We start from the raw sequence: 24,728 nt of genomic DNA on the forward strand, positions 1-24,728 counted from the left end.
TTGAGGTTAAATTTTGTCCGGCCAGCAAAATCAAATGGTGCGCTAGTGTGTGTACGCGAAACGTCATAAAGCTCTATACTTATAACACGCAATGTCACACTTTCTCAGACCCCCCCCCCCCTCCCCCCCTAGAGCGTGACATACTTTATGGATGACGCCTAAGGGTAACTCTAGAGTTTTTTTAAGAGGTCCAATAAACCAAATTACCAGTTTTAGCTTTTTGGGTGTTTTTTGAAACCGCCTTGAGTCAGGGGTATTAAAAAACATCCAAAAAGCAAAAACTGAAAACTGAAATTAAAAAAAAATAACTCCAGAACCGTTTTCGTGTTTCTCTAGATTTCTATATTTTTTTCTTTTAATTTTCAAGTTCTAAAATTTCTTAATTTTCTTGAAATCTTATTATTTTAAATTCTTAAATTCTTAAATTCTTAAATTCTTAAATTCTTAAATTCTTAAATTCTTAAATTCTTAAATTCTTAAATTCTTAAATTCTTAAATTCTTAAATTCTTAAATTCTTAAATTCTTAAATTCTTAAATTCTTAAATTCTTAAATTCTTAAATTCTTAAATTCTTAAATTCTTAAATTCTTAAATTCTTAAATTCTTAAATTCTTAAATTCTTAAATTCTTAAATTCTTAAATTCTTAAATTCTTAAATTCTCAAATTCTTAAATTTTTAAACTCTTAAATTCTTAAATTCTTAAATTCTTAAATTCTTAAATTCTTAAATTCTTAAATTCTTAAATTCTTAAATTCTTAAATTCTTAAATTCTTAAATTCTTAAATTCTTAAATTCTTAAATTCTTAAATTCTTAAATTCTTAAATTCTTAAATTCTTAAATTCTTAAATTCTTAAATTCTTAAATTCTTAAATTCTTAAATTCTTAAATTCTTAAATTCTTAAATTCTTAAATTCTTAAATTCTTAAATTCTTAAATTCTTAAATTCTTAAATTCTTAAATTCTTAAATTCTTAAATCTTAAATTCTTAAATTCTTAAATTCTTAAATTCTTAAATTCTTAAATTCTTAAATTCTTAAATTCTTAAATTCTTAAATTCTTAAATTCTTAAATTTAAATTCTTAAATTCTTAAATTCTTAAATTCTTAAATTCTTAAATTCTTAAATTCTTAAATTCTTAAATTCTTAATTCTTAAATTCTTAAATTCTTAAATTCTTAAATTCTTAAATTCTTAAATTCTTAAATTCTTAAATTCTTAAATTCTTAAATTCTTAAATTCTTAAATTCTTAAATTCTTAAATTCTTAAATTCTTAAATTCTTAAATTCTTAAATTCTTAAATTCTTAAAATCTTAAAATCTTAAAATCTTAAATTCTTAAATTCTTAAATTCTTAAATTCTTAAATTTAAATTCTTAAATTCTTAAATTCTTAAATTCTTAAATTCTTAAATTCTTAAATTCTTAAATTCTTAAATTCTTAAATTCTTAAATTCTTAAATTCTTAAATTCTTAAATTCTTAAATTCTTAAATTCTTAAATTCTTAAATTCTTAAATTCTTAAATTCTTAAATTCTTAAATTCTTTAATTCTTAAATTCTTAAATTCTTAAATTCTTAAATTCTTAAATTCTTAAATTCTTAAATTCTTAAATTCTTAAATTCTTAAATTCTTAAATTCTTAAATTCTTAAATTTTTAAATTCTTAAATTCTTGAATTTTCACAACTCTCACGACTGTTGCAAAATCTATGAAATCCGGAATAATTCTGAGAGAAATTCATTCAAATCTGATACGCGGTACATCGTAGTACATCCCCCTGTTCATTTAAGCTCTGAAGTAATTTGTCGTACGTGCATTTTGGGCCAAATTGAGTTAAGAACGCCATTTTGTGCAGCTTGCAATGCCTCACCTTTTGACAAATTCGATTTAAATCCTGAGATATTCAATTAAAAACTCCGTGGATTTTACATTTACAGATCCCAAAAATTCGATTTAAATCCTGAGATATTCAATTAAAAGCCCTGCAGATTTTTGTCACTACTCATATAAAAGAAGTATCAATCTTGTCGTGCTATCTTGACATAACCTGAAAATTGATGTAAATGCGACAATTGGTCAAAGGAATTTCAGGTCAAACGCGTTTGACACAGATGCCAGCTTGACTTCCGTAAAAAAATTCAATTATAACTCGGGTCTCCGGAAACCAAATTCAACCAAACTTCGGGACAATGCACAGAATGGTCAGCCAAACAAAACGTGTTTGCTTTTGTTTACATTGCGTGGTCTCGTATTTGTTTATTCAAGGTCAAACATTAAAACGCGTTTTTCTCGGAACGTCAAAAAGCAACGTACGACATGATTGCACGACAGCGTTGATTTGAAATGGGCGGTACGACATAGATCTCATAGATCAATAATTGATTGATTGAATGATCTAATTATTATACAATTTGACTGTTGTCCGTTATAATCAAAAATATCTGAGAATGTAAATTTCCACTCTGTGCTTCAAGGCTACGACCATAAATATCAAAGGGGATTTGGAAGGGAAAGTTTTTTTTGTTCACTAGTGGCAAAAGTGCGGTGAATCTACACGACTTTTAAAAGCGAACGGAATTTGTTGGATGGTTCTGAGAGGAGGCTAAGGGTAGATCTGGAGCAACCGGAGCAACATGAGAAAAAGGTGGTTAAGCATTTTGGCAGCTGGAATTATTTTGCAAATTACGAGACAATAAGTAACTTAGTAACAACACCTCGAACAACACTTGAAATGTGAAACAATAGCTTGCCTCCACAGCTTCTTTTTAGCACTCGGGTTTTGTTATATAGTTATCTGTTGTCTCGGAATTTGCATCAGATTTGCTATCTCTTTCTAGCAAAACTTTTTTGTTAGGCGACTTTAGCTGGTAAAAAAACTGACCGAATTTTCCGAACCATACTTCAATATTTTCGTGATTTGGCAATTTATTTCCATAGAGGTGCCAATGATTGAAAACCTCGTTGAAAACATTAAATTAAAATTAATTATTCAGGGTCAAATAAATTGGCAAAGGTTTGAAAAATGTAAATAAAAAAACAATGACTTTTTAGAGTTTTGTACAGAGTTCTTTGTCATATTGGTCATGTAGAACATAACCACCTGCACCATTTTAATCGTGTTTTTACCGTTGTACATAAAAATTGACATAGAGTTATCTACGTGCGCATGTATTGCGTGTTTGTACACGAAGGGTTATTAGGTTAAAATTTGTACCCGCCAGCAAAAACAAATGGTAAGTTAGTGTACGTGAGATCGGCCTTAGATAGCTCTATAGAGTTATCTAAGCCCGCTCTCACGCACACTAGCACGCCATTTGTTTTGCTGGATGGTACAAAATTTAACCTCACTTTTTTTCGTGTACGTACACGCAATACATGCGCACGTAGATAACTCTATAGGGCTTTAGTACCCAATTGCCTAAAAGTGAACTCTGGAGTTTTTTTTTGAAAAGGTCCAATAAACCAAATTTCCAGTTTTTGCTTTTTGGGTGTTTTTAGAACCGCCTTGAGTCAGGGGTATTAAAAAACACCCAAAAAGCAAAAATTGAAAATTTGGTTTATTGGTCCTTTTCAAAAAAAACTCCAGAACTGAACAATGTGTAATGCTGATTCTCAGTGTGCAAAGGGTACCTTTACCGTGTAGGGTAGGCGAATGCGCTAGGGTGGCGGTAACGCACCCGTACCCCCAAATGCGAGCCGGCCCGGCACCGCGCCGAACTTTGACAGTTGACGCTCGTCGGTCGGCCGAAGAAAGCCGCATTTTCCGCACCCAACAGGAGAGCAACGATGACGGATGGATAGTTTTGGCAGGCTTTTGGAAATTTGAGTTTTCTTTTCCCCGCAAAAAGCGTCGAAAATTTGCACTAAAAGTGGCTTTTAGTTGTGTTGATCGCGAGTTCCGGTACTGGTGCGTGTGGTGAATGTGAAATTTAGGACGGAAGTGTCGAATTGAGTGCGTCATTCGCGATTTGCGAAAAGTTTTTTTTCTTCGTCGGGAAAATCGCGATAAAAATCCCCGCAAATGAAAATGTGGCACGAGGCTCGAAAGCAGGAAAAAAAGATCCGCGGCATGCTGGTGGACTACCGGAAGCGGGCAGAGCGGCGGCAGGACTTTTACGAGCGAATAGTGAGTTTGAGTAAAACCCGGTCCGGGGCCAAAGGGAACCAGTTTTTATTATTTGCATTTTTTTCGCTCTTGTTATTTTTGTTGTGATCTTGCCCCTTCTGTTGGCCGGCCCGAAAAGGGGGGTGTCTCTTCGCGGTTGCGAGTGGCAGGGTTGCCAATATTTTTTTTATATATTTGTTTTTGATTTGTTTTATATTTATTTTTGTTTTTTTTTGCTTTTTCACTTTTATTAGTGTTTGTTTTGTTAAATTCTGAAATAATAATTAAAAACCGTATTTTTTGGGAATACTCAAAAAAAATATTATTTTCACAATATTCATTATGAGTATCAAACGGTTTGAAATTTTGCATGCATTTTAACTGCATTCATGCATTGCATTCATAATTTCAAAGCGTTTGATACCTATATTGCACACTAAAAAAAAACATGAGAACTTTAAAAAAAATGCGATATTTAGTCAAAATTTTAGTATTTTATTAAAAAAACTAAATCTAATCTAATCTAATCAGATCCTAGCGCAGCCAATCTTTCGAAGGGATCCTGGAGAGTGCCTTAGGTTAGATGACGCCTAGCACTCTTCTTGTCATTTATTAACATTTGTTGTGCGCCATTGCATCGGAATGCATTGAAACATCACAAGCGTTAAAGCGGCCAGGCCTCGGGCCAGGCCTACTGCGTAAAGCCGTATCGCAGAGATGACTCGTAATTGGGTTGTGTTTGAGCACTAAGTGTTCGAACAACAACACAATTCTGAATCGACAGGGGAGGAAGAAGCGTGGGGACACACCACCATACGCTCCGAGATTTGGTTGTATTCGTTGGGAGCACCATGCTAAGAAGGTTTGGTACTCCGGGACCCTCTGGGATGGGACATTGTATTTCCACGAATGCCCTGGACACTATTTGCCGTGGTTATAGCGCCACAACTCGCTCTATATTTTATTAAAAAACTAAAGCAGTGAAAATGCATGCAGAATTTAGCTTTATTTGACACCCATATAGCAAATTAAATACGATATTTTGTGAAATTTTTTGGTACAGTCCAGACTCGATTATCCGAAGGCCTCGGAAAAATTTCACTTCGGATAATCAAAATTTCGGATAATCGGAACACGAAAAAAACATGTTTGTTGTCTTATTTTTGATTGTCGAGCCCCTAGACTACGCTAAAATGATTTAGAAATTTTTAAATCCAAGATGATGGCTAAAATGGCGGTGATGTAATATTGATAAATGCATTTTATTTTTTAATAGGTAATCAACAACTCAAATTTGACTAAAACGGTGTGGCAGAACCTGAATTTCATGTTATTTGGGGTCGTGATTCGATTATCCAAATTCCCATACAAACCTTCGGATAATCGAACTTCGGATTATCGAAACTTCGGGTAATCGAGGCTTCGTATACTCGTGTCTGGACTGTATTTCATTTGAAAAAAAAAAAAAAACTTTAAAGCAATGAATGCATGCAAAATTTTAATTCGTTTGATACCAAGTGTGATAACTATATTGCAAATTACAAAAAATGAGCATTTTGGAAAAAATACAGTATTTTGTGAAAATTTTAGTATTTCCGAAAAATACGCTATTTTGTGAAATCTAGAGTATTTCTTTCCAAAAAAATAAGTAGAACAAATTTTGCTTTGTTCGAATCCCATATTGAATAATTAAAAAATTTGAGTTCTTGAAAAAAACGGTATTTTGTGATTTTATTAGTATTTGAAACTTTATACTTTGAAACTTGCCATATCATAAAAAAGTATTTTCTAAGAGAAAGCTTTGAAAATTCAACATAATTGGGTTGGATTAGTCAATTTTATGAATATATTCAAAATAAGTTATCGTTCGTTATCGTCGATAAAATTATTAGAATTTTCGGAATAACGATAACGATAGAACTATCGTTATCGAACCTCAACAATTTTATCGACCTTGGTATCTACTCATAAACAGGAATTTTGGACATGGTCTGGCTGTTAATTTATAAACAAATTTTCAAACATGCCATTCTTTATGCTATGCCGATCTGGACAAGTTTTTGCTTAACCTGGAAGAAAAAACTTGAGAATGTTGTTGATTTTATTAGGGGAACTCTAACCCTATGGGCAATTCGCTCCCGCACTTGAAAATAATTCAGAAACTTCCTCCGTGGTTCAGCCACGGACGAACAGACATGACACCAGGAACAAATTTTCTTCATATTTCTGAAGCAAACTATTAATTGCGCCATCTACATCCAAGTTGTCGAAGTAGCTTCGCGCGATTACGTGTGAATTCTCAAAATGTCTTATGCAATAATTCATTAAAACATTTAGCAGTAGTATTGTGCTAGAAACATTTTTTTTGCATTAAGTTTGTCTTTATGATTCTATGTAATTTATCATGGATACTAAAATTGCCGAAAAATTGTTAGAAATTGTATTTTTAATATAAATTCATACGACCATTTTAAAAAGTGCCCGTGAGTTTGCACCATCAGCTGGCTTTGTTTACGTTAAAGACTACGTGACGCGAAGATTTTGACACAAGCGATCTCGCTTGCGCAGGTTTTCGCCAAGAAGAAGTAAAAGAAAACCTGCTTTACTTTTTTTCAAACCCCGTGTCATGTCCGTTCGTCCGTGGTTCAGCACTAGTCACCATTTCAAGCAAACCAAAAAAAATGATACACGGAAAACATTTTGCCGATTTTTACAATCATTTTTTGTCACTAAACATTACCAACCACCTTTTATTAAAAAAAAAAAAATGCAGAATAGGAAAAACATCTTTGACCAACTTTTGTTTATTTAAAGGAAAAAAATGAGCTTAGCATAGCATAGCATAGCATAACGGGTCTGCACCACGCTGTAGGGGGTGCCACAATGGTCAATTCAATATTCTTAGACAATTTGATTGCTGCCCGGTACATCCAAAAATATCTAAGAACGTAAATTTCCACACTGTGCTCCAAGGCTACGCCCATACAGTCCCGTGGGGATTTGGGAGGGGATGTTTGTGTTGTTCACTAGTGGCAAAAGTGCAGGGAACCCATGCGACTTTTAAAAGTGAACGGAATATTTTTGGGAGGTTTGGAATGGGGGTTAGGGGAATTTCATCGGGCCGATGAAAATGGTTGAATGCGTAATGTATTAAATGATTTGGAAGTTTGTACGTGTAAATGTGAGTCTTTAGTGTATTATATAATAAACATGTAGTTTTGTAAAAATAATAAATGAAACAAATATAATACATATAATAAATATAATAAAATAAATAAAATCAAAATGATTCCAGGAAGCTATAAAAAATTGCAATAATTTAAAATATAAATACTCCAGATGGTTTCCATGCTGTTCTAGAAAGTTTCATTAATTTAAACAATTTGATCATACATGGTATGAGGAGATGGTATGTTACAGGAAAGGAAAAGGATGAGGAATAATACAAACAATTATATTAATCATATAGTGAGTTGATAAATTAACACGCAGGCAGTAAAATTACTATAATCCCTCACCCCATACGAACAGCGACACAAAACCACACACAAAAAAAAAATAACCTGAATAATCACGACTTCGACAGACACTGAACAATATTCATTAGCACAATGACCCCCCCATTATTTAATTATAATAACCACGCACCCAAGCACACAAACAGCAACACAAAAGAAATGAAAATGAACATGCAAAAACAATACAGCGCGTCCCCGTGGTCAGCGCACTAATGATGCCATTATTTAATTATAATAACCACGCACCCAAGCACACAAACAGCGACACAAAAGAAATGAAAATGAACATGCAAAAACAATACAGCGCGTCCCCGTGGTCAGCGCACTAATGATGCCATTATTTAATTGTAATAACCACGCACCCAAGCACACAAACAGCGACACAAAAGACATTTAAAGGAAAAAAAATGAGCTTATGTTTTTAATGACACAGACATATAATTTGCAAGGTATAGCACCTAATAAGTCGAAAATGTCAATTTTTTCAAAGTTCCTATGTTTGCCCGTTTTAGAAAAAAATCGAGATCTGAGAAATTTTCTAGGTTGTGCAGCGTTATATTGCTGGAGCGAGAAAAGGGCGAATAAGCATTTTGACAGTTTTTGCTATTTCTCAAGCTTCAGGTAACTTTTTTTCAAAATTCGAAACGGGAAACAATAGCTGACCACCCCAGCTACCATTTATCAATACGAGTTTTGTAAAATGATTGCCTATTGCCTGGGAAATTGCAAAATAGTTGCAGCTGTCAAAATGCATTTCAATTAGTTTTCAGTTGCTTAGACCCTTCATAGATTTGCGTGAAATTTTGTCCTAAGGGGTAAATTTTGTCCCAGTTCACACATCCGAGCTCAATTTTTGGATATATTGTGGGGGCGGAACGACCCCTTCCATTTTTGAACATTCGAATAAGAAGTGTTTTTTTCAATACTTTGCATCCTGAAATGGTGATGTTATGGAAATTTTGTTCAAAGAGGCTTTTAAGCAAAATTGGACGCCCGATTTTACCGAAAAAAAATATTTTTTTTTTTAATTTCTGCCATTTTTTGTTGCTGTACTGTAATTTTTTTTTGGGACGTGTCATTTCATTGGAAATTGAATGAACTTTTTGACTCTGCGATAACTCGTAAGGGTAATGTTTTTATTTAGAGCATTTTGTTTCATTTGAAAATGTTATGTTTTTTTAACAATGTTTTTGATCATGGCCATCCAAGATCATCCGCGACAGACACGGATGACGAAAAAAAAAACAAAACAAAAAAAAAGAACTTTTTCGAAATATTTATACATTTTTTTCGATGAAAAATTATACAGTACACAAAGGCCCTTTGACGAAAAAAATTCCAAACCATCTCCATTTCAGGCTGCAAATTATTGAAAAAACACGTCTTTTTTCGAATGTTCAAAAATGGAAAGGTTTGTACCACCATCCGTCACGAGATAACAGATAAATGGAACTCGGAATAGAAGTTACCCCTTAGGACAAAGTTTCATGCAAATCGAAGAGGGGTCGGGGCAACTTTTTTCGATTTCGTGTGAGTTGGCGAATAATTACCCATTTGTCATTGCGTAAGTTGCGTACTTTAGCACAATTGCGATGAGTTTTTGCAGTGGGTAAAAAAAACACTTCTAATCCCTTTTCTTACATCATCCCATCAAGGACCTTGGTGATTACCCCCTTACGAGTCTGCAGAAGAATGGCAATCAATTATCCTTGCAATGAGTTTTCAATTGGATCTTTTTTTGTCTGGTACTAACATTCTTCTTCTCTTTCCCTGCGTTTTCCAGAAAGCCGATCCGACGCAGTTTCTTCAAGTTCACGGTCGCAAAGGCAAGATCCACCTGGACGCGAGCGTGGCGGCAGCTGCCGAGAATCCAGCCATCATGCAAGTGATATTCGAAATCCACCGGGCCGGGCCCGTCGGGTGGAGAGAACCTGATTTTGTTTTTATTGTTGAACTCGCCCGTTTTCCTTCCTGGAATGGGTTTCACGCGTTCGTCCCGCGTATTTCCGGACCGGTTTGATCCCTTTTGTGCGGTCAGCAAATCCTAAAGCTGCGAAAAGGGGGCTGGCCCTGTTGTCCCACTGACGACGCGACGACGACGACGCTGAAGGCCACCAGCGAATGACAACGGCGACGAATAATGCCGACTGTTTGATTAATGTTTTTACATCTTCTCCTCTCCAGGATGCCGTGGCAGGGCCAAAAGGACAACCTGATTGATCGGTTCGACGTGCGCGCCCATCTGGACTACATCGCGCCCGTCATCAGCAAACCGGACCAGCCGGCCGCGGCCGAGGATGACGTGCTGGACATGGAGGAGCGCTCCATGAACTACGAGCGGTATCGCGTACTCGCGCAGAACGAGTTCCTCGGTGGGTAACTATGCATCCATGGCTGGCTGGCGGTTGAACAATTGAAAGTAAATTAGTTTGTATACAAAAAAAACGTGCTGGCAAAAAACACCGAAGTTGTAAGTAAATTGTGATATTGTGAAAAGTGACACCGGAGAAGCAGTATCGGGAACAAACCCGGAAGAGGCATTCTACAGCACGACATCGGAGGAGTTGATGGTCTCTGTTATTCAAAATGGTGTGCGAGTGATGAAGATGAAACTCAACACAAATAAAGTCTGCTGTTGAAAACAATTCTCCGACAAGTGCATGGTTAATGACGAATTTTACTACTGTTGTGAAGAAAGACAAATCTGATTCAGAAATATTGGAGCTGATCAAGCAACCTATGGATTTGTACTTGTTTGTTAAGTTACCTGGCAGCTCAAGAAAACTTTTCATTCTGTTCTTAACCGTAACCCACACAAGACGTGTTATTTCCACCTCTGCCCCAAGAAGTTACGGGCCCAGAGTGGGTTCCGGAACGCTGAAGATTTTTTTTGAAGAAGTTGCACCAGAAGATTTATGAAGAAGCAGGAAAATCCGAAGATGTCTAATGGAGACGGAAGCGGTGCTGTTGCTGGTGCTCAAGGTGTTGTCTAACCTGAGGCTCATGGCCAGAACTACAGAGCCGATCGAGCGGCTGGTTGGACGTGACAACTGGCGGACGTGGAGTTTTGCAGTGCGCACGTACCTGAAGATAGAAGACCTGTAGGACGTGATTGAGCCAGCTCAAGGCGCAGCCTTCGACGCGAATATGGACTGGATCGCTCGAGGGAAAAATATTTTCTTTCGAGATCCGTCGATTTTCCACCACGCGGAGAACGCGAAGACTGTCATGGAGCTGTGAACGAAGTAGTGCGGACTGTACGAGGATACTGGACTAACCCGTCAATGGGCGCTCCTGCACAAGCTCATCACGACGAACCTGGTGAGCAGTGGGCCCATGGAGGCGTACGTGAACCGGATGACGACTACAGCGAATTAGCTCATCGGAATCGGCTTCCCGCTGGACGAGAAATAGATCGGCATCATGCTGCTGGCGGGACTACCGTTGGATTGTCGGCCGATTATCATGGGGCTCGAAAATTCTGGAATCGCAATCACTGGTGACGCCATCAAAACCAAATTGCCAACCTGCCCGTGGAATCAGCCGGAGGGTGTCCAAGGGACGCTATAAGGAGACCAAGCAGAGTAAGCATCAACCGAGTGCTGCTCCAAGCAAATCGAAGGGATCGAAGTGTCACCGTTGCGGCAAAGCTGGTAATTTCGCCAGGGACTGCGTAGCCAGGAAACCAGTGCTCAACGACCGCGACGGCAAGAAGAAAGCTGACTATGCCGTGCTATGACGACGCTGTGAAGCATAAATGCTGCAAACAAACAGGCGATGAAGATCGTTGCGGAGGGAACAACGACGTTGCAGTCGACGTGCTACGACGACACCATCGAGGTTGAGAACGTTCGACTCGTACCGGAGTTGGCGGTCAATCTAATTTCCGTTGGGAAGATCGTGGATCAAGGCCATACCGTCGTGTTCAACCGAGATGGATGCGAGGTGATCGATGAAGACAACAGTGTCTTCTCGACTGGGAACAGATCGAACGGGCTGTTCAAGTTGGACCAGATCAAGCCGAGAGCGCTCTTCCCGCGAAAACGCTGAACTGTGGCACAAGCGTTTGGGACACATGTGCATGAAGAACCTGATCAAGTTGAAGATCGGTCTCGTCAACGGAATCAAGTGTGAAGGCAACGAATGTGGCAGTGGCTGCATTGTCTGTGCAGAAGGTAAGCAGACGCGATTGCCATTTAGCCACGCAGTACCCATTCGGCTGGAATTCTGGACCTGGTGCACACCGATATCTGCGGTCCGATGGAAAAGAAGTCGTTGGGTGAATGTCCCTATTAACTTAGCTTCACCGACGACAAGAAGCCCAAGATTTTCATCTACTTTCTTCGAAACAAGGCCAAACTAGAGGTTTTGCAGTGCTTCAAGGTTTTCCACGTAAAGGCTGAGCGGCAAGCTGAAGGTAATCCAGAGGGACAACGGACAGCAGGACGGACTTGGAGAAAGGGTCAACCGGACTGCCGTGGAACGCGCTCGGTGCATACTGTTCGAAGCTGATCTGCCAAAACCATTTTTGGGCAGATTCTATGGCTGCTGCGATCTACTTGATCAACAGGTCGCCGACGAAAGGCATCGAGTGGCCTCGGAAGAAGCGTAGTCAGGTCGGAAGCCGGACTTGTCACACGTACGAGTGTTTAGCACGACCGTGATGGCCCGCGTACCGAAGCAGAAGCGCCGCTAGTGGGACAAGAAAGCCGTGGAATGCATCCTCACTGGCTACGAAGAGGACACCAAGGCATACCACTTGTATGACAAGAAGACGAAGTCGATCATCAACAGTCGAGACGTGACGTTCGTGTCGGAGGGAGTGGTCAAACGTGGAATGACCGCTGAACCGAGGGCTAGTGGACCGGAGTGGACATGCGTGCTTTTGAAGGGGCCAGCCACCATCTAAAAGTATCTGTATCTTTAAAGGGTCACTTCCTAGCATGTTGGTATGTTCTACAAAGTTGTTCCCCAGTTCAAAACCTATCTCCTACTATAAGAATCAAGTCATTTTATCGATTTATAAAAAAAAATCCTAATACAATGTAAAAAAAGATAGTTTCCCATGGAAAATAAATCAAAATCCCATATAAATTTCAAATTAAAACTGGAGCTCCTAGACCTTACCAAATGGGCTCAAATTTTCAGGAGTGCTTCTGGGGACATAAAAGAACGAAATTCCGGTTGATGCAAGACAAAATAACAACTTTTGTCTTTTTCATAGAAACGTGAACCACGCTAATCTACATGGAGCAACCCCCTTGCTTCGTGGACAGCAAGGAGCAATCCAAGGTCTGCCAACTCAAGAAGGCGCCGTACGGGCTCAAGCAATCCAGCCGTGTCTGGAACAAGAAGCTGGATGCTGCCCTGAGGAAGTTACACCTGGTATGCACTGATTACGACCCGTGACAAGATGCTGTTCGTTACTGTGTACGTCGATGATGTTCTGATCTTCTCGAACTGTGACCGCTTGAAGACGGAGATCAAGGCCCAACACAGCCGGGAATTCAAGATGAAGGACATCGGACCTGCGAAGTACGTTCTGGGAATCCGGGTGGGGCGGAGCAAGGACGAAATTGCCTTGGACCAGGAGAAGTATGTGGAAGCAAGCCCGTCAGTACGACCATGAGACGTTGACGCACGAAGCGTGCCCGTCGACTGATCACAAGAAAGAGAGGATGAAGTCTGCGCCGTACCAAGAAACGCTAACATTGCTGTTGTTGTTAATTCATTCATATCTGGCAGCGTTATTCTTCTTGGCCATTCGCAGCCCATTGCATTACTTTTTTTAATTCCTGACTTCTCATAATGTTTAGTAACTTAATGTTGAATTGAAAAAAATATAGTAACATGTTTGTTTTTATTCATTAAGACTAGTTTTATAAAATTTGGCTACAAAACCTGACTTTTATTGAAACATTAATCGAGCCTCACTTCCTTGCCTGCACCCTTATCGGAATCCCATCCACCGGCCGCAGCACAAGGTCCATCTTGAAGCGCAAATCGTTCAGCGATTCCCCGGCCAGAATCTTGTAGTTCGCCAACAGCCTAATCAGGGTAATCTTCATCTCCATGATGGCGTACCGCTGGCCGATACAGTTACGCGATCCCACGCTGAACGGAATGTAGTCGAACGGACCGCGCTTGTGCTCGGCGTGCTCGGAGAAGCGCTCCGGATCGAAGCGGTCCGGTTCGGGGTAGATTGCCGGGTTGCGGTGGATTTGACGGATCGACACGGTGATGTCGGTTCCGGCGGGGACTATCACTCCGTTCATTTCGGTGTCCGCTTGGATTTTACGCCCGATGAAGGCCACCGGGGGCATGATTCGCATCGCTTCCTTGAGGACCATTTCGAGGTACTTGAAGTTTTGGAGGGTGTTTTGGTTAAGGGGTGCGGTTTTGCTGTCTTCTGCGCCGAGAAGGGAAAGGATTTCCTGGTAGACTTTTTCCTGGATGTCCTGGTGCTTTGCCAGCTGGTAGATGGTGAAGGAAATGCCCGAGGTTGTGGTGTCGTGACCCTCGAACATGAACGTGTCCACTTCTTCGCGAATGTCGGAATCGGAGAGGGGCCGACCGTTGACGGTGACGTTGAGGAGTAGGTCCAGGAAGGTTTGTCGCTTTTTGCTGTACAGATCGGTGGATGGATCTGTCGGTTCGGGTTCTTTTGGTTGGTTCGCCATCTCTTGGCGTCGCTTTTTGATAACGGAGTCGGTAAACTGGTGAAGCCGGGCGATAAGCTTGCGCTGCTCACGTGCGTTCGGTGTGGTGAGCCAGAACAGTTTGGGGTACGGATTCAAGGGGTGGAAAATGCGCTTCAGGACCAGCTCGGACATTGTTTTCACGTCACTTACGTACTGGTTGGTGGGTTCGGCCAGTGCGTTTATGTGGACTCCCATTGAGGTCGAGCAGATGCTGTCCAGGGCGTACAGCGAGATGGGGTCGTAGATATCGAACTCGCCTTTGCCTACGTGCGTGCGCAGATTGTTCACCAGCACGTCGGTTTCCTTGTTGAACACTTCGACGAAGCTTTCGAGGATTTTGAAGTGGAACGTTGGGGTTATGATCTTTCTTCGCTGGAACCACTTTTCGCCGGTAGAGATGAGCAGTCCGTTGCCGAGCCAGGGTTCCACGAAGCCGTACACGTTCGCTTTGGCGGTATCCTTCGGCATCAGCACCTTTTCGGCGTTCTTGGCCGTTCCGATGATCAGCTGGTGGTCGTTGCCCAGCCGCCACAGCACCGTATCGGGCCCGTACTGCTTCTGGATCTCGATGGTGTGCATGGTGATACCGACGGGATCTTTGGGGAAGTTCAGTAGGTGACCGAACAACCAGTGCGGTTCGGGACATCCGAACTTGCGGGTGTAGCGTAGCACGCGCTGCCGGGTTTGATACGCTTGGAAGAGCGCCAGGGCCAGAAGGCCGGCAAGAATCGCAAACAACAACATCGTAAATGAAACTGTCTCGACTTGGGCCAAATTTCGGTCTTCTTATTGAGACTGATAAGAGTTCGGCTAGGTGATAAGATTCGCACAATTTAGAGGAACTCACTCACTCGATAGATATACAAAATTTGGGCAAGTCAGCGCAAGCTGACGTATCGCTTTTGGGGTTGCAACTAATCTCCGGATTGCATTTTGCAGGTATCAGCGAGGAAAAGTTCTTGCATCAACTATTTCTGGAGGAGCAATTTGGGGTAAATGCCCAGGTTGAGGCGGAACAGCGGGCTTCGACGTCGAAGAAAAAGGCCGCTGCTGGTGGGGGCGTGGCGATCGGGTACACTTACGAGGAGTCCGAACCGAGCGGGGTGGTTCCGTTTACGCAGACGATAACGGCTATTGAGCAGTCTGCGGGGACGTCCAAGTATGACGAGTGCATGAAGAGCGATTCGGACTCGGATCTGGACATGGACGTATCTATAGATATCAACAAGGTGGGGACGACACAGGCCCACGAGATGAATGCGTGTGGGAGACATTACGGAATGAAGAGCAATGACTTTTACTCGTACCTGACGAAAGATTCCGACGAGGCGGAGGCGCTGCGGATGGCACGGGAGGAAGAACAGGAGAAGATCATGTTCAGTGGGAGGAAGAGCCGGAGGGAACGTCGAGCTCAGCGTGAACGGAAATTTGCCGGTCGACCGTTGAGTCCGCCGAGCTACGCAGCTAAGGAAGAACTGGTTCCTCGGACGTACGACGATCCGAACGACAGCTCGCGGTCACCTTCGCCCGTCAATTCAGGGAAAATTACCTACATTACCTCATTCGGTGGCGAGGATGAACTCCAGCCACATTCGAAAATATCGATTAGCTTTAACAAGGACAGTCAGGGTGGGGCGGGCTCGTCACGGGGCGGTGCCAGCACGTCGTACGCCGAAAAGGTCAAGCAGAACCTGGAAAAGTTAAAGAGCATAAGCACAAAGGAGGAGGAGAACAAGATGCCGGCGCAGTACCAGCGTAGATCCCGCAGCTACAGCGATCGCAGCCGCAGTGGTTCCAGATCGCGCAGAAGACGCCGCAGCCGATCGCGTGGCAAGCGAACCTACTCCAAGTACCGCCGAAGGTCACGCTCGGGAGCATCGAGGTCCAGGTCGCGATCGCGTGGCTATCGCAGCAGTCGAAGATCGCCAGACTATTCGTCGCGTCGCCGAAAGACTCGATCGTCCTCTTCCCGATCTTCATCCCCACCCGTTCGTAAACCCGCTCGCAAAAGCTCCAGCTCTGAGTCAGACTCGTCCGCGAGTAGCCGTAGTCCACCCCGCAGTAAACCGACAATCAAAACGGAACCACCGGAGCGGGCACCTGCCGCGGCACCACCACCACCTTCAATATCACAGCAACCACCTGCAGTTCCTCAACCCGCCCCCGCCATCGTCGTGAAAAAAGAGGAAAAACCACCGGTGCTGCCGGTGGAACCGGAACCGGACGTTCCCGTGCGACGCTACTACGGACGCAAGCGGGACGGGCAGAGCTCCAGCGAAGATGACATCACCAGCGACAGCTCCGGGGACGAGTCGTTGAAACCGGCGGCGGCGACCGAGCCGTCGCATAGCATGTGAGTCCACCGGATGTAAAACGTTTTCAGTTCTAGTCAAAATCTTATCTTGCAAAAGTGGTTCAAAAGAACTTTCCAAACTAATCTATATTATTCCCTGTTTCCAGCGCACCACCGCCACGAGAGCTGGGCGGATACCTTCCGACGCCTTTTTCCATCAAGCAGGAAAAGCTCGAATCGTCGAGTTCCAGGTTTGGAGGTAGCGAACCTGCTGCCACCACCACCGTAGGTGGCCCTTCCTCCGCCACGCCCGACTCCAAAGTCAGTAAGAATAACTCAAGTTTCACACTGTCCCTTCGCATCCTCTGCTACCACCACCACCACCACCAAAAACCACCATCATTATTGCCGTTCCGTGCCGAAGGGGCCGGCTTTGGCGGCGTGTCTAAATTTTGCGTTGAAATTGCAATCGAAAGCGATGTGCCCTCGAAAAAGTATTTGTGTGTGATGATTACGTGCTGTGAATGCTGTTTTTTTAGTTGTTTTATTTCTTTGGTTCGAAGTGAGACTGAAACAAACGAGTTTGGAACCTTCAGTGCATGTGAAATGTGTGGGTGGGAAAAGAAGGGATCTCTCTCCTGAAAAAAAAAAAAGTGTTGAATCTCCAAAATCACTACTGTTAGGAAACTCCTACCTTGACCACTGTCCACAAAACAGCCGCCCCCTTTTTTCTCTAATCGTTTGCCCTCCCGCGATATGTTTGCAGAGTTCGTCGTCTGCTGCCGCTGCCGCCGCCGCCGCTGCTGCTGCTGTTGCTGCATCGAAGTCACTTAATCCCAGGGATCGCTTGAAGCGAAAGATGCAGATTTTACTGAATAAGCAATGTGAGTGAATTTTGAACAAGTTGGGAATGTTAAAATAATAATCGTTTCATCTTGCAGTCAAGGCCGACAAGAAGGCCGAAATCGAAAAGGTCGAGCGGCAGATTCAGCTGCAGCAGGAACGTGAGGACGAGATGCGCGAGCTGGCGTTGCGGCTGAGACGGAGGTGAGTTTGTGGTAAAAATGCATATTCGAGCCAAACATTTCATTAGGGCACAAAACCAAAAACCGCGATTCGAGAAAATCGCTTGCAAAAAGTGGACAAGTTGTTTCAAAACCTATTTAAAAAAGAAGCTTGACTGATGGTATTTTTACTGATGATACGATAAAACACATCATTATCCTCAACTCTGCTTAAATGCTTCTTATTTTTTGTTGATTTTCGCAATTAAACTCAAAATTAAAAAAAAAAAATCGTTATCGGGCTCTTTTAACTTTCCAAGTGTTGTTCATAAATGCAATTTCGAAGAGAGCTGAAAGGACACTAAAGCGCTGTCACCGGATTGTTGTTTTGAATGATGTTTACGGGCCCTTTTGAAATAATGAGGAATTCAGTAGAAATGTTGATTATTGGTGAAATTTTGTGATTGAATAGTGTAGATAAGGTATGTGAAACATAAAAAATCTTCAAAAGTGTACTGAACAGCAGCCGCGGGACCGTATTAGGGGAAATCTACCCTCTCCAATCAAACACCTATCTTCGTCACATGGAGAGTTTGATGCTCGATTAAAGCTCCAAAAATACTATTTGTGCTATAAACTTACCAGCAACAGCACCGCCTCGAGTAAGCACGCAAATGTATGCCACTTACTGGCCAAAAAGATCACATTTAATGCACTTTTGATCATAATTTGTATTTTGCGAGACCACTTCTCATCATTTTGTTGGAACACACAGTGACACACACGAGAATCCCTCAAACGCTAAATGAATATCGCCAAAATTAACTTTTCACTTTCGCTTACTTTTTCACGGCGCTTAAGATATGAAATTGCTTCCAACTACCGGCAACATGTTCTTTTGATCATTAGTAAGGCACTCACTTGAAGAATAATCCCGAAAAATGTAATAAATTAGCAAGCGCCATCAAAAACAAACGCGCCAAGTCGTTTGACGTTTCAATTTTCACTTTGCATTCCAATCGAAGGCTGAAGAAAACCGAGCGAGAGACGAAGGCAAAAAAGAACAAAGGCTGGCCGTCAACACCACCAGCAGCACAGCCAGCGATGCCAGGAAACTTTCCCTATAAATGCCACTTTTCGTGAGTGTTCGTTTGAACTGTCAGCGCAAATGGCAACACTCGACAGAGTGTTGGAAGAAAAAAGAACTAAGCCGATATTAGAAAAATGGGCGTGGCTCAATGCATTCGCCTCGATTAGAATACCCTTGGGATTTTTTTTTGTTAAATGCTTGGTAAAGAAATAGAATAACTTTTAGTGAAAGTGAAAATAAACAGAAATGTTCACAAAAACTTGCTCTACTCGTTGGTGTACTTGGTTTTAGTAAAATTCAAGGGAGACTCTAGATTATCCAGCATCATTCAAACACGACCGCTTATTAGGATTAAAATGGGTAGATTTCCCCTAAATATTGTTTTTTGACGAAGTTTTTCTCTGCAGAAATCCTTGGTGAAAAGTAAACAAAACTTTTTTTTTGAAGTGAATTAGTGTTAACAATGTATGAAAAGTTCACTTTATAACACAAAAAGTTCCTCAAGTACGAGAATCTAACGGAAATAAAAGGGCACATTTGAACTTTTTTTTTGGTTTGCAGTGAACATGGTTATGTGCCCTTTTGTGTTTTTGATTTTTTCAATAGGAAATTGTTTGTTATCAATCTGATTCTTGGAGGGCATGTAGGGAGTATACTAATGAATGAAATAGTGGAATAATCCCGAATGTTTACGTTTTGGTTTTGTGCCCTAATGAAATGTTTGGCTCGATATCTGCATAGCATAGTTTCTTAAAAATGTTCCACTTTCCTTACTAAGGAGAGTCTATAAAATCACTCGGAAAATGAACTTTTTGATTTGACCTCCTAAACATACCTTTAGGTATACTTACAGACTCAAAATCAAATTCTGTGCAAATCAAGGTTGTTAATCGTTAAAATTTTCGTCGATATATTATCGTCTGATGTTACGGTAATTTGTGAAAAACTTTGTATTTTCCAAAAGAAAAACTGTATTAATGAGAAAAAGCAAACCAAATTTCGTTTCGTTTGATAACCATATTGCAAATTATGAAAAATCGAGTAATCTTGAAATAATACGGAATTTTACTTACTACTTTGAGTTAGTTTCAAAAAATATATTCGTAATGAAAGCATTGCACAGTTTACATGATATGGTTGAATTAACAGATTTTAGAAAGATTAACACATGTTTTATCGTCCATTATGGGCGATAAGATTACACTTCATTTTCTCGGCTTTGGCTGAACGAATTTTATCCGGATGCGGTGCACTCGGCCCAGTTTCCTACAGTCCTACAGCTTGGTGTTGTAACTACGGTTCAGCCGAGACCTTTCTCGATGCAGGGACTCTACAAAAATACCTCAAGGTCGGCACGCTTATCCACACTAACTTTAACGGATACAGGAAAACACTTGAGCTACCAAAACGAAACACCACATTTATTAAACTTTTGTGCACACTTTATTCTCCCACTTTTCTCCTACTAACTTTCCTCCTCCTAACCTCAAAACTGTCCCACTTTCTTATTCTATTATCTGATCTTTTCTTCTGCTTCTTGGGGCCCCACCAGCTCGGCGTCGTCACCTCTGCTCCATCCACCAGCGATCTTGGCCCGACCGTCGGCATCGGCCGCGGTCTTGGATCAGCATCCTGGTGCTTGGTAGCGGTTCTCGTCGCGCGCTGCGTGGACCCATCCGGTTATCCTGGGCTCTTCCCGATGTGTTGACGGATCGGGACTTCGGCCGGGGTTGGCGATTGGCCGGAACATTGCCCGTAGTCGAGCGCCAGGACGTCGGACATTCCAGGGGGTTGTTGGGGTTCCACTGGTCATCTCCGGGGCATCCGGGATGAACCTTAAACAAAGGTTGAGGGGTCCTTAAGGTTAGGTTGGCGCTGGGCTTACGGCTTTGGCAAGTTACCTGCTATCCGACTGACCAAGGGCACTCTCAGTCCTTGCGGTTACGGGTCTTCCGGGCAAATAGGACGAATCCCGGTACTGGACCTCGCAAGTCATCTCCGGTATTGCCGCCTACCAGGCACCTGTCATCTGCTGCTACCAATCTGCTACCAACGCCTGTAGTCTCGTTCTAGTGGGGTAGCAATCGTGTGGGTATGGAACTGGCTGCGTACTGCTAGGGTGTCTTGGCTTCTGTTTGCCCTAGCCAGTGGGAGTAGTGAAGCTCCGCCCAATAACTGAAGCATTTTCCTGCATTTTAGCACATATATTTAACGCGAAACAAACAGAGCCACAGTAACGATTGGGACAGGAACTGCCATCGGTTACAGTGTTGAAAATTGTAAAGCTTAATTTCGTCGTTTAAAAGTTTCTTTAAAAAACTACAAAAAAGGGTGAATTCCAACATAACCTCAAATGACCGCCACGCAACAGACGTGTAGAGGGATGCCATCTTCTCAACGGCTGTTTCTGTTAATATCTTGACAAAAAGTTAGCAGTTTAAATTGGAAAATTTCTATAAAAGGCGCAATTACTGTATAAATGAGAGGAAGGCGCCAGCCATCTAAAGGTGGATTCATAAACAGTCGCGAAATTGTATTTTTTTCTATAATTTCCAAAGTCAGCTTTCTATTACGGACTTCAACCTGATAGCTGATAACATATTTCCCCGTCTTCCAATTCATCAAGAGCTAACTGGTAAAGTGCAATTTTTTTGTAAAGCCACGAATAAAACTATCTGTTGAATCAATGTGTGTCAATGTTCCTTCTTAGTGATGGCGAATCAGTCTGTAAAAATATTTTGCATCCAGTAACGAAGGTATTTTCCATATTCACATGTCAACTGTCATCGTAACAACTTTCGTTTGGACATATGGCGATTAATAGATTTAAACAACTTTCGTAAAATGTGTCTGTCAAAGCGCCTCACCTTGTTTGACCTGTTCGGTGTGCATTTTTCAAGGTGGGAATGAAATCTTTTTGTGATTTTTAAAGAAGTAGTGCGGAAGAAATCAATTCATGGAACTTGGAACACCGTCGATAAATTCCTCCAAAGTTTTGACACAATCCTGCCTTTGTAATAAGGACTCGCAAGTCCGAGCGAATCTGGGCCTATTGTTATGGTAAGATGTGAAAGATGGCTCCTTCGCGCTAATAATACCATTCCAAGAAGTGCGTGTTCGGGGGCGTCCAAGCGGCGTGCTTAGCACTTATATCTCCAGCAAAACCTTTCACCAGTCTTTTTCACGCAGCACTTTTCACTGGTATAGCTCTACTCGAAACGGTTTGGATCGCGCACTAGCCTGTGATGAAATGACCGTTGCCGGTCACTGGTCGTAGGTTACTTTGCTCCCAATACTCCTCCTTAAACTACGACCATTGAAAAAACTTCCCTTACGAACTAAACGGCGAACCCGATTGCTCCCCTGACTACCCTGCTAAAATATCTGGCAAACCTCATCTCAAGATGTTTCACTGCAACCCTCTAGTTACGTCACCTGGTGACGTAGCCTCTGTTACGAATCGCCGTTCTCTTCGCCCGAGGTAATACGACGCAGCTCGAGAGTGATCGACCACACCCACTACACCCACACCTATTAAAGGATCGTTACCAGACGCATCGGCGGTAGCATTAAGAAGTGACCTCGAACTTGAAAAGAGTAGTCCTTTAGTTGCTGAGATATCGACATTAGAAAATTGTGGGTTGTTTGGGTGAGATTTAGAAAACTTCAATTTTCCTGTTTTGTTTTCTTTGAGCCGTTGAATCTCAGCAACCGGACCAAATCTCTTTAACAATGTTATAGCAAATTTTCTGAACTTTTCTAAATAAATATTTTTAGCAATGGTCACTTTTGTTTTTAAATAAAAAACGTTACTTAATCCACCTTTAGGTGGTTGGTGCCTTCCTCACATTTATAAAGTAAAGACACTACACATCCTCAAAAAAATGTATAAATAACACTTTTTTTTCAAATTATCTGCGATCCGGCCTCAAAAAGTGTATCAAAAACACTAAAGTACTTATAACTTTTGATAGGGTTGTCAGATCTTCAACCTTTTGAACTTGTTGGAAAGGTCTTTTGATTACCTATCCAACGATGGGTCGCATGATAGATCCGGACAACTTTTTCATCAAAATATTTGAGATCCGGCTTCAAAAAAGTCTATAAATAACACTTAAGTGCTCATAACTTTTGATGGGGTTGTCAGATCTTCAAACTTTTTAACGCGTTGGAAAGGTCTTTCAAATACCTTCCTAATAATATATAGCATGACGGGTTTTCTCACAAAAACCACCCTTTTTACAATCTTCCGAAGTTTAGCTAAAATCGTTTTTTTAGCATAACTTTTGAAGTACTTTTCTAAACTTCATAATATTAACTAGGGTCATGTGGGACCCCAAGACGGATCGAATGAGACCAAAACGGTCCAAATCGGTTCAGCCAGTCCGGAGATAATCGAGTGCATATTTTTCGGTGCACGGACTCACATCCAGACACACGCACAGACATTTGTTCAGAATTTGATTCTGAGTCGATAGGTATACGTGAAGGTGGGTCTACGGGGTCAAATAAAGAAGTTCATTTTTCGAGTGATTTTAAAGCCTTTCCTCATTGACGTGAGGAAGGCAAAACAGCAAATATTTCGTTGAAATCAAACTTTCGGTGGCTATACAGTGTATAAAAAAAATTGCCCGTACAGCCCTGTACGGAAAAATTATTCCCTGTTATAATCCCTAAATTTTTAGTAAAGTACCAACTTTTAGACATCAATCGACGCTTTAGAATGTCTTCATAACGACCCTGACATCGATTTATCAAAAAAAAAAAATGTTATCACAAAATTACAAAAAATATTTACTAATAAAAGTCCGAAATTTAGGCCAAAAAATTGTCGGTACACCTCATTAATCTACAAAGTTTGATGGATTTTTGATAAAGCAAATAATTAAATGTTGTTTATTTGTCATTTTAAAGTGCCTCCAACTAACTTTAAGCGATTTTTTCCGTGTACCTATTTTTTCTAAATAGTCCTCATCAATACCTGCAATTCGGTCGAAGACACCAAATTGATTAATTCAAAAGTTCAATTTATGTTGCATAAAGTTGCATAAACATTTTTTAAGCTAATCTTCTTTTCACTTTTTAATTCTCAGACAACGCGAGCTGCGCCACAAGTACGGCACCCCGGAAAGCGACAAGAGCCGCTCCAAATCCCCGGCCAACAACAGTTCGGACGACGACGCGCCCTCGACGAAGGAAGTGTCCCCACCGCCCAAACCACCACCCCAAGCTCCCTCTTCCTCCTCCTCCTCGTATCAGCACCAGCCATCTTCGTCGGGAAGTTACAGCAGCGCGAGTGCCGTCGTGATCGAGCGCAAACCCATGCTGCGCCGCGTCGGTGGCCACACCGACTCGTCCCGATCGCCGAGCCAGGTTCGCGGCGTTCGGCGGCCACACTCGCGCAGTCGGTCCGGTTCGCGGTCGTCGACTGCGGTCAGGGCTAGCACCAGAAGCGCTACTGCTGCAGCGTCTTCGTCTAGCAGTCGACGGCCGCCGCAACCGACATCGTACGATGACAGACCCCGGCGACGATCGCCACTGCCGCCGTCGCAGGCCTCTTCCAGGCAACGATACCGTTCCCGGTCGCGATCACGCGAGCGAGACCGGGGCGGGCGTTACGGCGGTGGTGGAGGTCGTTCGACGCGGGATTATGACCGGGGCGGGGACAGTGGCCGGGGGGGATATTATCGGCGTAGGTCGCGATCGAGGACGCGCCGATCGCGGTCCAAGTCACGAAGCAAAACCAGTACCGGTAGTTCCAATCGCAGGGACCGATCGCCTAAAGTAGTAAAAAAACTCGTTGACTATTGATACTGAGATCGTGTGCACGCGTTACATTTTAACCTTTTACCTTTCTATTGCCATATTGTTCGGATCGTGGGTGAATGACGGTGTGGTGAGCAACTTGTTAATCTTTACTATAAACCTTGAGTCGACATAATCAATTGTGGATTACCTCCAGTGTACACGTCACGCATAATAAGCAGTAAAATTTTGAGTTACTTTTCAGGAAACAAA

At 41.8% G+C, this 24,728-nt stretch overlaps 2 protein-coding genes across 2 annotated transcripts; one reads left to right on the top strand and one right to left on the bottom strand.

Moving 5' to 3' along the window:
• Positions 1-3,729: 3,729 nt before the first annotated feature.
• LOC6043764 (CLK4-associating serine/arginine rich protein) lies at positions 3,730-24,728 on the top strand. The gene is made up of 8 exons (XM_038260656.1): positions 3,730-4,125; positions 9,406-9,503; positions 9,807-9,994; positions 15,263-16,676; positions 16,784-16,937; positions 17,383-17,500; positions 17,558-17,663; positions 23,804-24,728. The coding sequence occupies exons 1-8, from the start codon at positions 4,021-4,023 to the stop codon at positions 24,519-24,521; spliced, it is 2,901 nt and encodes a 966-aa protein (XP_038116584.1). The 5' UTR covers positions 3,730-4,020; the 3' UTR covers positions 24,522-24,728.
• Positions 13,481-15,137, bottom strand: LOC6043769 (cytochrome P450 4d2). Its single transcript, XM_001861335.2, has one exon. It carries the CDS (start codon positions 15,065-15,067, stop codon positions 13,553-13,555), a length of 1,515 nt encoding a protein of 504 aa, XP_001861370.2. The 5' UTR covers positions 15,068-15,137; the 3' UTR covers positions 13,481-13,552.

Source organism: Culex quinquefasciatus, chromosome 3 (assembly GCF_015732765.1).
Source record: "Culex quinquefasciatus strain JHB chromosome 3, VPISU_Cqui_1.0_pri_paternal, whole genome shotgun sequence".
Classification (NCBI taxonomy): Eukaryota; Metazoa; Arthropoda; class Insecta; order Diptera; family Culicidae; genus Culex; species Culex quinquefasciatus.

Coding starts and splice junctions, on each gene's coding strand:
- LOC6043769 (XM_001861335.2), bottom strand. CDS start 15,067: ATGTTGTTGTTTGCGATTCTTGCCGGCCTTCTGGCCCTGGCGCTCTTC.
- LOC6043764 (XM_038260656.1), top strand. CDS start 4,021: ATGAAAATGTGGCACGAGGCTCGAAAGCAGGAAAAAAAGATCCGCGGC. Junction 9,995..15,262: donor CGCGCAGAACGAGTTCCTCG/GTGGGTAACTAT, acceptor TGCATTTTGCAG/GTATCAGCGAGGAAAAGTTC. Junction 16,938..17,382: donor CCGCCACGCCCGACTCCAAA/GTCAGTAAGAAT, acceptor ATATGTTTGCAG/AGTTCGTCGTCTGCTGCCGC.